At 44.7% G+C, this 17,288-nt stretch overlaps 1 protein-coding gene across 1 annotated transcript; it reads right to left on the bottom strand.

Moving 5' to 3' along the window:
* Nucleotides 1–4,751: 4,751 nt before the first annotated feature.
* On the bottom strand, nucleotides 4,752–8,206 carry LOC123135403 (protein ALP1-like). The gene is made up of 5 exons (XM_044554503.1): nucleotides 7,934–8,206; nucleotides 7,115–7,627; nucleotides 6,814–7,039; nucleotides 6,380–6,742; nucleotides 4,752–5,115 (listed from the first exon to the last, which is right to left on the bottom strand). The coding sequence occupies exons 2-5, from the start codon at nucleotides 7,625–7,627 to the stop codon at nucleotides 5,087–5,089; spliced, it is 1,131 nt and encodes a 376-aa protein (XP_044410438.1). The 5' UTR covers nucleotides 7,934–8,206; the 3' UTR covers nucleotides 4,752–5,086.
* Nucleotides 8,207–17,288: the final 9,082 nt, after the last annotated feature.

The raw sequence follows: 17,288 nt of genomic DNA, 5'->3' as shown, positions 1-17,288 counted from the left end.
GCTGGGGGTTCTGTCATCCCCATTTCATTTTTTTGGAAAAGTAGACATGATGCAACACTCTAATGCATGAACTAGCTAGGGTGTGACAACTCACCCCCACTCAAAAGAATCCCGTCCCGAGATTTAGGATCCGTTGGAAAGAAGGTGGGGTACTCAAGTCGAAGACGATCCTCCCTTTCCCAAGTGGCTTCTTTCTCGGAATGGTGTGACCATTGAACCTTGAGAAACTTGATGTTATGGCGTCGAGTGGTACGCTCGGCTTGATCAAGGATACGAACGGGATATTCCCAATATGTGAGATTATCTTGGAGATCAAGCGTTTCGTGGTCCACTCCACGGATAGGATCCGCGAAGCAATGCCTGAGTTGAGAAACATGGAAGACATTGTGAATTCTGGAAAGATGCGGAGATAGTTCCAATTGGTAGGCAACTTCTCCTCGTTTGGCAAGAATGCGAAAGGGTCCAATGTAATGAGGAGCCAATTTGCCTTTGATACCGAAATGATGGGTTCCCTTCAAAGGAGTAACCCGAAGGTAAGCCTTCTCACCGACTTCATAAGTCATGAGCTTATGTTTGCAGTCATATTGGCTCTTTTGACGAGATTGGGCTGTTTTCAATTTCTCACGGATAACGCGAACCTGCTCTTCTGCTTCCTGAATCATATCCGGGCCAAAGAGTTGTCTTTCTCCGGTTTCTGACCAGTTAAGAGGTGTTCGTCATTTTCGTCCATAGAGAACTTCGAAAGGAGCTTTTCCCAAGCTAGCTTGATAACTATTTTTATAAGCGAACTCCGCGAATGGAAGGCATTTCTCCCAATCCATACCGAAAGAGATGACCGAAGCTCGGAGCATATCCTCCAGAATTTGATTAACTCATTCTACTTGACCACTTGATTGGGGGTGGAAGGCGGTGCTAAAGGAGAGATGAGTTCCCATGGCATTTTGGAAACTTCCCCAAAATCGAGAGGTGAAGAGACTTCCACGATATGCGTTAATTTCCAATGGGACACCATGAAGAAACACTATACGGGAGATGTACAAGTCAGCTAGCTGGCTAGCGGTTATACTCTCACGAACAGGTAGGAAGTGGGCTACTTTGGAAAGACGATCGACAACGACGAAGATAGCATTATTCCCCTTCTTGGTCCTGGGAAACCCGGTAATGAAATCCATACTGATTTTTTCCCATTTCCATTCAGGAATAGCCAAAGGTTGAAGGGTGCCAGCAGGCCGTTGATGCTCTGCTTTAACACGACGACAGGCGTCGCAATTAGCAATGTATTGAGCAATTTCTCTCTTCATCCTAGTCCACCAAAACCTCTGGTGTAGGTCTTGATACATTTTAGTACTACCAGGATGAATGGTGAGAGGGGATTCATGAGCTTCCTTAAGGATCAATTGCTGTAGTTGCTGTTTCTTGGGAACCACTAGGCGGTTCTCAAAGAAGACAACACCTTGATCGTTCACAGAGAAACATTTAGCAGCTCCGCTAGCAATGTTCTCCTTGATCCGAGATATCCCCTTGTCATAACGCTGGGTGGTTATGATCTGATCCATAAGGGTCGGTTTCACCATCAAGGTAGATAGGAATCCCTGAGGAACAATGTGAAGATTAAGCTTCCGAAATTCCTCATGGAGAAGTGGTTGACCTTGTTGTAACATTAGGTTGTCACAGTAGGATTTACGACTTAGTGCATCAGCCATAACATTGGCTTTTCCCGGGGTGTAAGTTATCCCTAAGTCGTAATCTGAGATCAACTCAACCCAACGTCTTTGCCTGAGATTCAAATCCGGCTGGGTGAAGATATATTTCAGACTTTGGTGATTAGTGAAGATCTCGCAATGATTACCAGAAGGTAATGTCGCCAAGTTTTAAGTGCATGAACTCCAGCTACAAGCTCTAGATCATGTGTGGGATAGTTTTCCTCGTGTGGGTGTAATTGACATGAAGCATAGGCAATTACCTGACGATCTTGCATGAGTATGCAACCTAGTCCTTGTCACCAGGCGTCGCAATAGACAATAAAGTCATTGGAGAAATCTGGTGGTACCAGTACGGGAGCAGATGCCAGGCATCTTCTCAGTTCCTGAAAGCTAAACTCGCACTGTGGGGTCCACTCGAACTTTTTATCTTTCTTGAGGAGTTCAGTTAGAGGTTTAGCAACCTTGGAGAAATTGTAGACGAAGCGGCGACAATAGCTCGCTAAGCCAAGGAAGCTCCGGACTTGCTTGACCGTTTCAGGTGGAGTCCAATCAAGGACGGCTTGAACTCGCTCGGGATTGAAAGCAATACCCTTACCAGAGATTACATGGCCTAGGTAGGTCACTTCTGGCAACCAAAATTCACATTTGGAGAATTTGGCATAAAGGCGATGCTCTCGAAGTTTCGTAAATTCCAGCCTTAGATGTTCGGCATGTTCTTCCTCATTCTTGGAGTAGATGAGTATATCATCGAGGTATACCATGATGAATTTATCCAAATACTCCATGAAGATCGAGTTCATTAACCGAGAGAAGGTGGCTGGGGCATTGGTTAAACCGAAGGACATGATGATGTACTCGTATTGGCCATAACGAGTAACAAAGGTCGTTTTAGGAATGTCCCCGTTTTTTATTTTGATTTGATGGTAGCCCAACCTCAAATCCATTTTCGAAAAGACTGAGGATCCAGCGAGCTGATCATACAGATCATTGATCCTGGGGAGCGGATACTTGTTCCTGATAGTGACCAAGTTGACAGGTCGGTAATCTACAACCATCTGATCCGTTCCATCCTTCTTCTTGACGAAGAGGACTGGGCAAGCCCAAGGAAAAGAACTAGGACGGATGAAACCCTTTTTCAAGGACTCATCGAGTTGTTTCTTAAGCTCAGCTAGTTCTAGGGGTGCCATCTTATAGGGTCTTCTAGGGATCGAAACGGTTCCTGGAACAAGGTCTATCATGAACTCGACATCCCTGTCAGGTGGAACACCTGGCAGTTCTTCTGGAAAGACATCCGAGAAGTCTCGGACTATCGGAATATCTTCAAGGTCTGGAAGGGGGTTGGCATTTAGGGAGTAAAGCTGGCGCTTGGCCACTCGAGTTAAGACATTGACTGTCTTGCCCGATGGGTGGGTGAGTTGAACAGTTCTAGTAGAGCAATCAATCTTAGCATAATGGGCTGACATCCAGTCCATACCCAAGATGATGTTTATGTCCGAGGACTTGAGAGCTATTAGTGATGCAAGGAAGACAAGTCTATTGACAAGAATTTCATTCCCATGGCTTACTCTAGAAGTTTGCCATCTAGAGCCACGGGTTTGAATTTCCATGGAAGTGGGCATGTCACAGAATATCGTGTTATGCAATCGAGCATAGCTCTCAGATATGAATGAATGAGATGCTCCAGTATCAAAAAGAACAGATGCCGGATGGCAATTAACAAGGAGCGTACCAAGAACGACGTTAGGATCATCACGAGTCTCCTCAGCTGAGACATAGTTGACATGGCCACATGCAGTGGTGGCTGGCTTGGCGTAGAATGTCTTTCTCGCTAGCTTACCACGGCCAACGGACTTTCCAGACTGGTTGGGGTTGTTGTTCTAGGGACACTCTCGACTGTAGTGACCCGGCTCTCCACACTTGAAACATGTCACAACATTGGAGCGTGGAGCAACATTAGCAGCGGGGCCACCATAGGTCTTAGGCAGTGCAAACTGTTGGTTGGGGCGAGGCACCTCAAAGGATGGCCTCGGGGTGAACCTGGGTGGCAGCACGGTGTTTGGAATCCACACCCGACGCTTCTGAGATCCAAAGCCGGAAGAAGAACCAAAATCACGGGAGTGCTTGCGGGAGGCGTCATAGTCACTCTGACCTGTCTCAGCACTGATGGCCTTATTGACCAGCTTCTGAAAGGAGGTGCAATCATGCAGACAAAGATCGCGGCGAAGCTCGAGGCTAAGTCCCTTGCGGAACTGTAACGCCCGGATAATTAAGCTACAGTAACCCTCTACTAATGATGCCACATCACCACGATTACAAATGTTAGTTTCACGATGATTCAAATCTCGTTCATATTCAAAATCAAAATCAAGTCAAACTATAAAAGTTTTCAAATAATTAAAACTAAAATGTTCTGGATGTGACAAATTACTGATAAGTAAGAATAGTGAAGAAACCACATTTTTATAAAATAATTAAATGCACAAAACTAATTAAAATAGTGGCTATAATATTTAATTAAATGCCTTTTGTATCTTATAAAATATTAAAATATTTAATTTTGGAGTAAAACCTTTTGTGGCAGTGATTTAAATGATAATAATAATTTAGAAATCAAACCTATATTTTGTAAGGCTAAAATAAAGAAAAAAATAAAAGAAACAGAAAAGAACAGAAAAGGAAGAAGAAGAAGAAAAGGCCCAACACCTACTGTGCCACACTGCCCCGCAGCCCCGCGCACACTGTAAGGGTGTGTTTGGTAGCTATTCCCACCCTAGCATAGTTGTTCCCCTTTGAGACATGCTTAGTCTAGACATGCTGAGTACATGCAACTGCAGCTGTTTGGTAGCAATGTATGTATTGATGCATGCTGAGCTGAGACTCTGTTTGGTAGCCTGCATCAGAGAAGACATGGTGTGCTGAGACGGTGTTTGGCAGACTGCATGAGGTAGGGTGCATGAACGGATATTTTGCCATATGATCGACGAGATAATTTAAACAATTCAAGCAATAAAACATTACCATGCCAACATAATCTGAATGATGATAATGTGAAGAAAAAAATTCAACAATTAACATAAGACATAATGACCATGAATTGTAGCAGTGCATGTTCATATTACATTAGACATAATAACCATAATTTCTAGTAATGCATCAGTAGATTCATAGTACATAACCTCATTCGACATAAACTTTATAATAGTCATTACAAAAGGGGTAGTCTCAACAAGCACCGACTAACACGAACTCAAAGAAGATCAGGATTGGCTTTCAAGATACGTTTGAACGATGCTTGACGGGCTTCATCATTCATCTTCACAAAGTTGAGGCCTTTTGCCTTATGTTCTGTGAGATAATCTAGAACAGCCAAGCGATCATTTTGCTCAAACATAATAAGGTCCATGACAGCCTTGTACAAGTCAGGGTGTGTTTCAGCATGGCAAGTGTTGTTGATAGCACTTGCAATCTCACGGATAGCATCAGTCATGTTACTGCACTGGATTGTGTCCTCCTCAGTCAAACCTGATGCCCTCTTTCTCTTCTTATTTGAAGTAGGTGAAGGGTCCTGAGTGGCACTAGCAGTTGGAAGTGCAGAGTTAGACCCAGGAAGGTGTTGCAATACCTCATCAGTTGTTCCATGCCCCTCCATAACATTGGGTTTATCTTTGTCTTCCACAACAATAGGCGTTCCCAATGGCACACCAGTGGCCATTGCATAATTCCCGGTGGCTTGCTTATTAGCAAAGCAATTTTCCATATAGTTGTAGTTCTCAAGTGGGGAATTAAGAAGTTCAGCATCTGTTGGATGATCCTACAACACCATTGTTTGAACATAAGTAATTAACAAAGACATCCTACAACATCATTTCAACTATAAAATCTATTCATTTTCGCAAAACTAACTCATTTCAACATCGTTTCAGCAATAAGACAACTCATTTCAGCAGGTAAACGGGGTTGATAGCATGCATACCTGAGTGTGGCCCAAATAGTGTTGTTCTTCTAGAAGTACCATCTTCTTGTCATCATCCCAAAGTGCCCCACTTAAACTCTTCAAATAAACAATCCTTGTCCACCTATTCCGCCACCTGTGGATATGATTGTGCACTTGAGTAATAGACACGTCATAACCAACCAAAGCAGATATAGACTTTGCAACTTTCAATTTTGCAGCCTCTTTGAATCCTTTATCAGTCTTGGCACCTCTTGCTGCCACCTCTGAAAGACCTTTCAACATCATTGCCGACATGGGCGGAGTCCAATTCATGACCTTGGGGGCCTTCTTGGGCAGAGCACCAACATGAGGAACCTCCAGCACCTCATCATCCATCTACAACATAAAAATTTCAGAAGTTAATAACACATCCCAGCACATAAAAATGATATTACAGCAGCTCAAAAACATATTTTAGCAGCTCAAAAATGTATTTCAGCACATAAAAAACAGATTCCAGCACCTAAAAATGACATTCCAACACCTATAAATGACGGTCTAGCACCTAAAAATGAATTCCAGCACATAAATAAAACAGTACATCATAAATACAACACCAAGTCACACATCAATTGTTTTACAACACCAAGACACACGATACATCAAATGTTTGCTGGCCCTCTATTCGCCCACATATGATTTGCAAATTCATCTCGCTTTTGAGCCCAAGAATTATTGTCATGGACAATATCATTGGGATCTTCATCATTGGGTTCCGGATCCCATGTTTCCTCGGGCGGGAAATATTCATCCTCACCATATTGAAGTACCCAATTGTGAAGAATTGCACAAGCTAGCACTACTTTGACTTGGGTCTTGTAACCATGGAATGGTTTATTGTAGACAAACTTCCAACGGTTTTTGTACGCGGCAAAAGCCCTCTCAACCGATGTCCTCAAAGAAGAGTGTCTTAAGTTGAACAACTCTTTGGCATTTTGAGGATGATTCCCTCGACCATACTCTTTCAAGTGGTACCTCGTGCCACGGTATGGTGCAAGAAAACCCGGCCTCACAGCATACCCCGCATCAAAAAGGAAGAATTTTCCTATGAACAAGCAACTATTAGCTATGGGTAGAAATATTAATATACTTAGGTAGTAGGCTCTAATTTATTACCTGTAGGAACTTTCAACCCATCTTCCCTCTCCAGTGCATTTGCAAGTATAAGGGCATCATGAGCTGACCCCTCCCAACCCGCAAGTACATAGGTAAACTTTAGATCAAAGTCTACCGCGGCCATCACATTTTGGGTAGTCCCCTCCTTTCTACCCCTAAAGGCAGCTGAGATACTTTTTGGGACTCTAGCAAGCAAATGAGTCCCATCTATTGCTCCAACACAATCCTAATTAATAAAGACAAATGGTTGTTATTCATAAGTCCCATCAATTGGTTGTCTTTGTTTGAATAAAACATTTACCTTAAAATATGGATTGAAGCGGGTGCTTTCTTGTATTTTACGATGGCAATGGTTGGAGGGAGGTCGAATCATCTCATCTCTCAACTCCCCAACAGCATAAAGCACTGCCTTGAAATACCTACTAATGACTTCGATAGATCTTCCGAAGATAGGTTGTAGTGTCCTATACCTTTGGTTATGGCCAACTACATAAAGAAACATGGCAACTTGTTCCTCGATAGAAGTATGTATGCTATCCAACAACAAATTTCTCTCTCTAAATATAGCACACAAACGGAAAAATGGAGCTTTTCTCATTCTGAGTTGATTTGAACAATTTATGTCACTAGAGTGATAAATGTATCTCAAATTTGACTCTCTAGATATGGCACGATCGGCCATGCTGCCCACGGTTATCCTTGGTGTTTGTTGCCTAGATCTTCTAAATATGACCATCATGTAAGCATACAATCCAGCCACTAGACCGGCTCCTCTCACAATTAGTTGCCTTTGTTTTCTTGCCAATTCATCCATCTATGACAATACAAATAACAGGAAACTTAGCACACGTTAATTTTTTTCAGCATGACAAGCAATGAAGAGAAGATAAATAGTTCAATAAATTCCTTCATGCATAAATTTTTGTCTTAACCATAGTACAATCTCTCTACAGAATATAGACAGTAAATACAATCATACTAGGCTGTGTTTTCTCTGTACAGCAACAAGGGCTCGGGCTCTTCCCTGTTCAAAGTTGGGAGCCGAGGCAGGAAGGACAGGGATAGGGGAAGGAAGAGAGGAGGAAGGCGGGTGAAGGGAAGAAAGGGGCGGATCTGCTACCTCTCCCGTGTCAGGATGTACTCCGGCGGCGGCGGCGAGTTGAGGCCGGCCAGGAGCAGGGGCAGGCTGGCGACGGGTGGCGGAACGGCCAGGCGCAGGGGCGACGCGTAGACGAGGTAGCGTGAGATGGGACCGGCGGCGGGCGGGAGATGGGACTGGCGGCGGGGTAGCGCGAGGGGACCGGCGGCGAGCGGGCGCTGGCGGCTAGGTTTGGATGGGGTCGCGCGAGGGGAGGAGGGGGTCGCGGGAGGGGAGGGCCGGGTTGGTCGTTCGAGGAAAAGTGGGTCGGGGGGAGATTTTTCTCCTGTGCGGCCTCAGCCTCGCTCGACCCGGCAGGCCTGTGTGGGGTGCTTCGATCGAGCATAGCGGAGAGCGTTTTTTGCATGAGATCGACATAGCCCAACAGAGCCCACCCACCCTACCAAACAGCGAAAAGTGGGTCGAACAGGGAACTTTCAGCCTCGTGCACCCTCCGTGCAGGCTACCAAACACACCCTAAGGGTGTGTTTGGTAGCATGCATGGACCTAGCCTAGTTGTTCTCCTCTCATACATGCTAAGTGTAGACATGCTGAGTCCATGCAGTTGTTGTTGTTTGGCAGCGATGTATGCGCTGAGACATGCTGAGTTGAGACTTTGTTTGGCAGCCTGCATGTGTTTAGACATGATGAACAATTTCGAATTTCGAACAATTGTTTTTGAATGATGAACAAAACTAGAAAAATATGAACACAAATTTAAACATATTTTGATTTTTTAAAAAAATTCTAAACATTTTTTGGAAAATTATAATATATTTTGAAATTCTAAACTTTTTTGAAAATTTGAACATATTTGAAATTCCGAGCTATTTTGAAAATTTAAACAAATTTTAATATTTTATAAAAAAATAAATAAAATTTGAATTTCTAATATTTTTTTCAAAATTCAAACAATTTTTGATTTTATTTTGAAATTCCGAACATTGTTGATTTTTTTAAAAAAAATGAAATTCTGAACATTTATTGAAAATTCAAATAAATTTTGAAATTATGAATTTTTTTTTGAAAATTTAAACAATTTTGAAATTCTAAACTTTTTCAAAAAATTAAAGAAATTTTGAAATTCTAAACTTTTTCAAAATTTTAAATTCTAAACATTTTTTGAAAATATAAACATATCTGGACGTGGTCTGGTGGGTGGGGACGAGTGTCAGGGCCACCATGGCTGCCTCCATGCACCCTGTCTGGGGTGCATGAGATGAGCATAGCTGAGGGCCCTTTTATGCATTAGATGAGCATAGCCCATGTGAGCTCATGCACCCTACCAAACAAGCAAAAGTGGGTCGGATTGGGAACTTTTGCCCTCATGCACCCTTCATGCACCCTACCAAACACACCCTAAGAGGCCTAACCCACCTCCACCTCTCCTACTAGGTCTCCCTACAGTGGGAGCAGGAGATCGTGGCGACCATACACGCCTCAACGGCCGCCGTTGTCGCCGTGCCGGGCATCCAGTACATCCCCAAGGGGGATAAGTTCGTCCCCTACCCCGTCAAAAAACCCTAGCCCCTCACATCTCCCTCGTCGCACCGCCTCTTTCTTCCCCCGCGACGACCCGAGCCGCCGTCGTCGTAGCCTTCATCGCCCGCGCGCTCTCCGTCGTCCTCGCGCCCCGCCGAGGTATCCAGTCACTCCGCAGTGCTCGACTACGTCCTCCACGCCAACGAATGCGACCCGGGAGCCATAACCATGTCAGGATCGGGTTGTCTTCCTCCTCTGCATCGCCGTCATCATCGCTGGAAAACGTCGCTGTCGAGCCCTCCCCGAGCTCGTTGTGCACCTCTACAGACCCCTGTGAGCTACCCGTCGACCCCCCTCCACTTCTACCTTGGTTACCCTCTGCTCCCGTCGCCGATTAATGTTGTACGCCGCCATGGCCTAGCTCACTGGTGCTCGCGCTCACCGCGACCGTACGCACTCATGGGCGCGCTCCTGCACGCTACGGCCGCCCTGCTCAGCCCTCCGCGCGCGACCCACCCTGCCCCCTGTCCACCGCGATCGGCGCATCCCCTCGCCGCGCGCCTCGCCCCACTTGTAGTCGCCGCAGCCGAGCGGCCCCGCGCCCGCAGCAGCTGGTGCTCCTGCGCCGCTACCACTGCTGCGCTACTGCTGTTACTAGTTGCCGCCGTCCGTTTCCCCTTATCCACTTGCTTGATTTGGCTGTCCCTCGCGCCGTCGCCGCAAGGCCGAGCTCCGGCCGCCGCCGGGCTCGTGCTTAGGCACCGCTCCAGCCATCCCCTGCCTCGGCCGCTTGCGCCATTAGATGCGCGGCTGCAAGCTGAACCCGTAGGCTCAAGCCACACCTCAAATGGCGGCCGGAGGCTCCCGTTTGATCCAGTGGCGGAGGCAGGGGGGACCAGCAGGGGCCCTGACCCCCCCTAACATTCCTGACTTAAGGCTAATATCCATCTTAGTAGTGCTTAATTGATGTATAAAATGATGTATTTTGATAGGCCGGCCCTCCCAGCAAGACATTAAAACACTCGGCCACCCTCATATGATTTTCCTGGCTCCGCCACTGGTTTGATCGTTGTCGCCGCCGCTGTGCACGGCCGCCGGCCGTCGTTCGTACGACCAACTCCGGCCTCTCGCCCGCTCTACCTACTGTGCTGCTGCTGCGTGTTGCTCGAAACTGCTACTGCTTCTTGATGCTGTGCTGCCGTTGCTGCTAATTACTACTGCTGCTACCCATGCTACTTCTGGTCTACTACAGCCGTTAGTTGCTGCTGATGGTGCTTGGCCATGGCCACCAGCACCGTTCGTGTGTGCTTGTGCGTGTGCTTCACGTACAACCACACAATGGCTAGCTAGTGCTACGCCATATGGGGGCCTAATTAGATTAAAAGCTAATCGCTGTTAGTGCTATCCTACTACTAATAGTCACCGATGTTGGCCCTGCCGCCTAAATAAAACAACTAAAATCATCTAATTAAAGTACAAGACAATGACACATGGGACCCACTTAGACTAATCATATGTTGACTAGTCAACCTTTGACTGGGTCAACCCAAACCCACTGTTCCCACTGTCATACACACATGCTAGAGTAGTACTAAGTGACAAGATTATTTATTGTTTTTTAATTTGAATTAATATACTCTAGAAAATGAATAAAACTTTGAAAATTAATATAAAATAATCTGTAGCTCGGATGAAATTACTTTATACATGAAAGTTGCTCAGAACGACAAGACGAATCCGATTACGCAGCCTGTTTGTGCGCCAAACATACCTAGCATAGCGAACACGCAACTTTCCACCTCCGGTTCATCTATCCGAAAACACGAAACACCGGGGATACTTTTTCGAATGTTTTCCCCCTTCATCGGTAACACCAAGTACCGCGTTAGGTCACCCCTAGCACTACGTATTGCCATGTTATGCTTTGTGATGATTTGATTGCTCTGTTATTTATTGTGTTCCCCTCCGTTACTTCTTTCCGGTAGACCCCGAGACCGCTGCCGGTACCCCTGTGATCGACTACATCGACGATGAACCCTTCTTGCCAGAGCAACCAGGCAAGCCCCCCCCCACCCTTTGATCACCAGATATCACCTATTCTACTCTCTACTGCTTGCATTAGAGTAGTGTAGCATGTTACTGTTATCCGTTAATCCTATTCTGATGCATAGCCTATCCTTGCTACTACTGTTGTTACCTTTACCTGCAATCCTACATGCTTAGTATAGGATGCTAGTATTCCATCTGTGGCCCTACATTCTTGTCCGCCTGCCTTGCTATACCATCGGGTCGTGATCACTCGGTAGGTGATCACGGGTATATACTTATATACTTTACATGATACCTGTGGTGACTAAAGTCGGGTCGGCTCGTAGGAGTACCCGCGAATGATTCACAGATCGGGTCCGAAAGGATGTTTCTCCCGACGGCCCTCTGAGTTGATCTTTATGGCGGAGCAACAGGGCAGGTTCAGACCACCTAGGATAAAGGTGGGCCTAGCCTTGGTCGGCTTCCGTGGTTATTTCAAAATAACACGCTTAATAAGATCTGGGTATTTGATCCGAGTCTGGCGACTGGCCTATATGCACTAACCAACTATGCGGGAATAGTTATGGGCACTCGACGTCGTGGTATCAGCCGAAGCCTTCTTGACGTCAGCGACTGAGCGGCGCGCGCCGGATTGGACTGGAACGTCTGCTCTTGTATTAGGGAGGCTAGGTCTGCTTACCGGCCGAGTTCGCAACGTGCAGGTGTGCAACGGGCGATGGGCCCAGATGCCTGCACCATAGGATTTAGACTGGCGTGCTGACCTCTCTATTGTGCCTAGGTAGGGCTGCGACGTGTGGATCTTCCTAGGCTGGGCATGACCCAGAAAAGTGTGTTCGGCTAAAGGGGATCGAGCGTGTTGGGAAATGTGGTGCACCCCTGCAGGGAAGTTAATCTATTCGAATAGCCATGATTTTCGGTAACAGGACGACTTGGAGTTGTACCTTGACCTTATGACAACTAGAACCAGATACTTAATAAAATTCACCCTTCCAAGTGCTAGATACAACCCGGTGATCGCTCTCTAACATGGCGATGAGGAGAGGATCGCCGGGTAGGATTATGCTATGCAATGCTACTTGGTGAACTTACCATCTACTCTCTTCTACGTGCTGCAAGATGGAGGTGGCCAGAAGCGTAGACTTCGATAGGACTAGCTATCACCCTCTTATTCCGGCATTCTGCAGTTCAGTCCACATATGCTACCCTTTTTCATTTGATACCAATGCATACATATGTAGTGTAGCTCCTTGCTTGTGAGTACTTTGGATGAGTACTCACGGTTGCTTTGCTCCCCCTTTCCCCCCTTTCTATACCCGATTGTTGTGACCAGACGATAGAGTCCAGGAGCCATACGCCACCGTCGACGACGACTCCTACTACACTGGAGGTGCCTACTACTACATGCAGGCCACTGACGACGACCAGGAGTAGTTTAGGAGGATCCCAGGCAGGAGGCCTGCGTCTCTTTCGATCTGTATCCCAGTTTGTGCTAGCCTTCTTAAGGAAAACTTGTTTAACTTATGTCTATACTCAGATATTGTTGCATCCCCTGACTCTTGTGCCTTCGAGCATCTGTATTCGAGCCTTTGAGGCCCCTGGCTTGTAATATAAAGCTTGTATTATTTTAAATTTGTGTGTAGAGCTGTGTTGTGATATCTTCCCGCAAGTCCTTGATCTTGATCGTACACATTTGCGTGTATGATTAGTTTACAGTCAAATCGGGGGCGTCACAAGTTGGTATCAAAGCCAACTGCCTGTAGGAATCCCCTTTCCAACTCCTTGTCCAAAGTTGAGTCTAGTAATTGCAAAAACGTTTACTAACATGGCTGTGTGGCTTACAGGCCCATGTCGCCATTGGGTGGTATTAGGATCTTTTACTCCTCGATCTTTACTCTGGGATTCTGATCTCTCTTTTATTTGGGTTAAATGATTTTTCTAAAAATCTAACTTTAGGTTCTCAAGAATACTTCTCCCGGAGAGCCCCTTCAGTCCAGATGATCGCCTGCTGCACCAGAAAATTTTGAAGATACTCTTTGATGTTTCCCCGAGACCATTGTGCCCTTCGCCGTTGCAATTCCATACCACCGATAAATCCCTATGGAAAGCTACATAAACTTGTCATCCATAACTTCATTTCCAATTTGATCTTGTTACAAGATACCCTGAAATGCTTCAGATATTCCGAGAATCCTTTGTGTCTGATACTTTGAAGCCCGTTTTCCTCATGAATACATGTATTATGTATGAATAATTCCTCACACTTACCGAGGATTCGTTCATCCCCAGTTTTTCAGGTGTTTCACAAAATTCTTCGAAATGTCATGCACTCTTCCGAAATCCTCAGTAGCCTATTGCTCTTGATCTTCTTTACCTGCTTGCATAATGGTTACCTCCATATGTCCAGCAATATTCATTAAAATACTTTGTGATCGACATTCTGATCCTGTTGACTCAATATGTGTGTGAATGCACACAATCATCAGTCATTCCCTGAAAATTATCCTTCAAGCTCAGACGTCATTTTAAACATTAGCTGGTTCTCAACCAATTAAATTGTCGTCGAATGTACCCCTAGGTCTATTCAACTTATCCATTCTTAATCAGAGCGTTTGCTTCTGATCCCTTGATTTGGAAATCATAATTCATTTGCACTTGAGCTTTGAATTAGTTAGTTGTTTTTATAATCTGATGTCTTTGCATTCTTTTTCCTTGTAATTGAGTACCGATACTCACATCATATTCCTTGTGGTCCGCGAGACCAATTGCTTGGTTTTTATCCGACAGTGTCTTTCATATTCAATAACCTTGAGAGTTTCTCCCCTGATACATAATGCCTGTGGTAAATTGTGTCTTCTACCTTTGGCAAGTTATATCCTATGCATTTGTCAACCATGCTCTGCTTCAAGCATGTGTTAATTGATCCTAAAGTTCAAGGTATATGTTCTAAGATGCCCCGATGGGTTGAACCAACGCCTTCCTTAATGTGCGAACCCGAAAAGTTTCACGGGTCATACTCCTCTGGTAATTCACCAGGTAGGTTTTGACACTGAAATCATTTTTGTTTAGAGCAGTGAATGAATGGTCATGCATTGGAGAAGTGGGAGTCGACCTTGAACTTGTGTTCATCCCCATGGAAACGATGTAGACCTTATCATTAAAGCTTCTCTTAAATTAATTATGCCATTGGTATATTCATATTATATCTAGGATCTGGTCTTTTGCAATCATGGTTCTGGCCATATTGATACTCCTTGATTCCTTTTCTCGGACAAGTTAAACCACTTGTCCACTTCAGATCAATGCACCCGTCCAACCTCTATTATGATCTACCTTCGAGTATTGCCCCGTGGTATCTCGATAATATCACAGAACCATATTACTTCTTATGAGTTCTTCAAGTATTATTTCTCACCGATTCCAATTTTCCCTAGGTTCTGAGTTGTTAGACACTCACAGACACCGATAGTGAATCAAGTCCGTAATCTGATTCATTAACTCTAAGTAATTTTTGTTGCTTATGAGTTTAATAATCCTTCAAGTCATTCCTAGCCTTCTCGGTTATATCATTCTCGTGCCGATTTTGACTATACTAACAGGTCCTTAATCCCGGAGCACAACTTTCGACGATGAGCTAAGCTTACATCGATCTTTCTCATCATATCATTTCATCTTGAACAGGAAGCTTGATTTCAAGTTTGTGTCGTACCCATGTTTTCAATAGCCATTCGCTTCATCATTCCCTTGACTTGATGTCGTCGCCGATCTATTACATCTTCATGGAGCCTCTCAACAAAATTTGACATGATCATCATCAACATTTTGACTCCTTCCAGGATATCGATCGAATTCATGATGATAAGTACCATCCTCGTCCCTTGGTAATTTGAGTTACCATCGACAACATATTTAACTTCCTTTCATCACAAACTTGTTCATGTTATGAATGCAACTTGCTATCCAGTTTGTATTATGTTCTACCTTGAAGTATTACTATCCTTTCTGTCAAGGATGTTGCAATGATTGCTCCACCTCTTGAAAATTCTTGATGCAGTGATACTTCTCGCCATCACCATTCTTTCTTGGTCCCCGTGTTGACTCCAACAAGTGAACGGTGTTGTTTGGATTCTTTCCTTCTAGCAACCCTATTGCTTTCAAGTTAATGGTTGGCCGTTCATTCTTAGACTATTGCTTATTGAATCACCATTCTGACATTGGTCGTGCAACCCAACCCATATTCCGGGCGCACCTTTCAACCAATGTTTAATTGTGTATGTTTTCCTCGAGCATACTTCATTACATCATTTGATCTGACAAATGCTATCTCCTTATCCACATAATTGAGGAGATCCATCTTTTTGGATACCTAGTTGAATTGTCGCTGAGTCCATCAGCCACCTCCTCATCCTCCCCTTGGTTTAATGATGAACTCTTGTTTCGAAGCCTTGCTTCCGTACGTTATTTCCCGAGAATCTTACAATGTCATCTCGACAATTTGTATTGCACCTTTCTTCTCAGGCATCCTGAGTCTGAGGTATCCTGACACCAATCAGATCTGAATCTCGGTCAGATATGATGGTTGGAACATATTTCCAAGAGTTATAGCAACGGTCTTTATGTGACCCGGTATGGTGATGTCGTGCCTAGCACACCTGGCCGGAGGCCCTATTGTTATAGATTCCTTTTCAGCAAGGTTATCCATTCTTCCATGAGGAAATGTTAAGACTTATTCTATAAGTTGTTTCCGATGGATCCTTTGTATCCAAAGTCTGACATTTGCTTGAAGACCATGTCAATGCTATCTCGAAGCATGTCTGTGGTACTCCGATTTTCAACAAGAACATTTGAAGCCCAATGCTAAGATGTTTCTTGCTCAATTATCCTAACACCGTTGTATGGGTAATGTCTTGAAATTTCTCTCCCCTTACCTAAAGGGTTTTCTAAATTATATCCTGACATGGATATCATGCTCTGCTTGTCCTTGGGAAGGATATATCCCTGAAATGTGTGTTTGAACACATTTTCTTTTTCATTGTTCTGTTTAATCTCATGATCACCTTTTCCTTTCCATTGTTTCGTTTAACCTTTTTGGTGATCTATATGATCTAAGCAGTAATATTCTTCTGCTTATGTAAACACCTTGGTGTACGACAGTGTCAGTAAGACCCTGTTGCTTTTGTTGATAGCATTCGGGTAACCATCGATGGACGAGAACTTTGCCTATTGGTCCGCCTCGTTCAAAGAGCAGGAAAATTGTTCTCTTCGTCCCTCGCCCTTGGTACCAATGGTTGTTGCCGACATAATCGGTAGTCTATCCTCTGACATGCCTTGCTTACATGATCATGCAAGACGTCATCCCCCTTCCTACTTTTAACCCACATGCTGGGCCCATAACCCACAGTTCCACAAGATCGAAACCTGACTCTCCTGTACACCCTGTTGCCAAAGTTATTCCTCACGCCTAGCCTCATATGTAATTCACGAGTCACCTTCCAAGAGATCATCAATTCTGGTACCAGGCACAATACTTATTTTCATTGCTTTGAGCCCCTTTCTCGCCCTGTTTCAGGCATCGAATGATTGCCTATCTGCTTGGAACCTCTTATTGTACCTTCGAACCTCACTCTCGATGTGTTTTATTTGTTCAACTCGAGAGGTACTCATATACTCATTCATGGGCTAATCCCAGATTATTACCCTTATAGCATTCTGTCGTTGCCGATCTGCCCTGTTACCTATTCGTAAGTACGATGAAGATCCCGAAGAAAGGATGTCGACTTCATCATGATGACCGGAAGCAAAGGAATGA

The sequence above is a fragment of the Triticum aestivum genome, chromosome 1A (assembly GCF_018294505.1).
Source record: "Triticum aestivum cultivar Chinese Spring chromosome 1A, IWGSC CS RefSeq v2.1, whole genome shotgun sequence".
NCBI classification, from domain to species: domain Eukaryota; kingdom Viridiplantae; phylum Streptophyta; class Magnoliopsida; order Poales; family Poaceae; genus Triticum; species Triticum aestivum.
The sequence above is the reverse complement of the archived record's forward strand: the minus strand, read 5'-3'. Positions and strand labels throughout refer to the sequence as shown.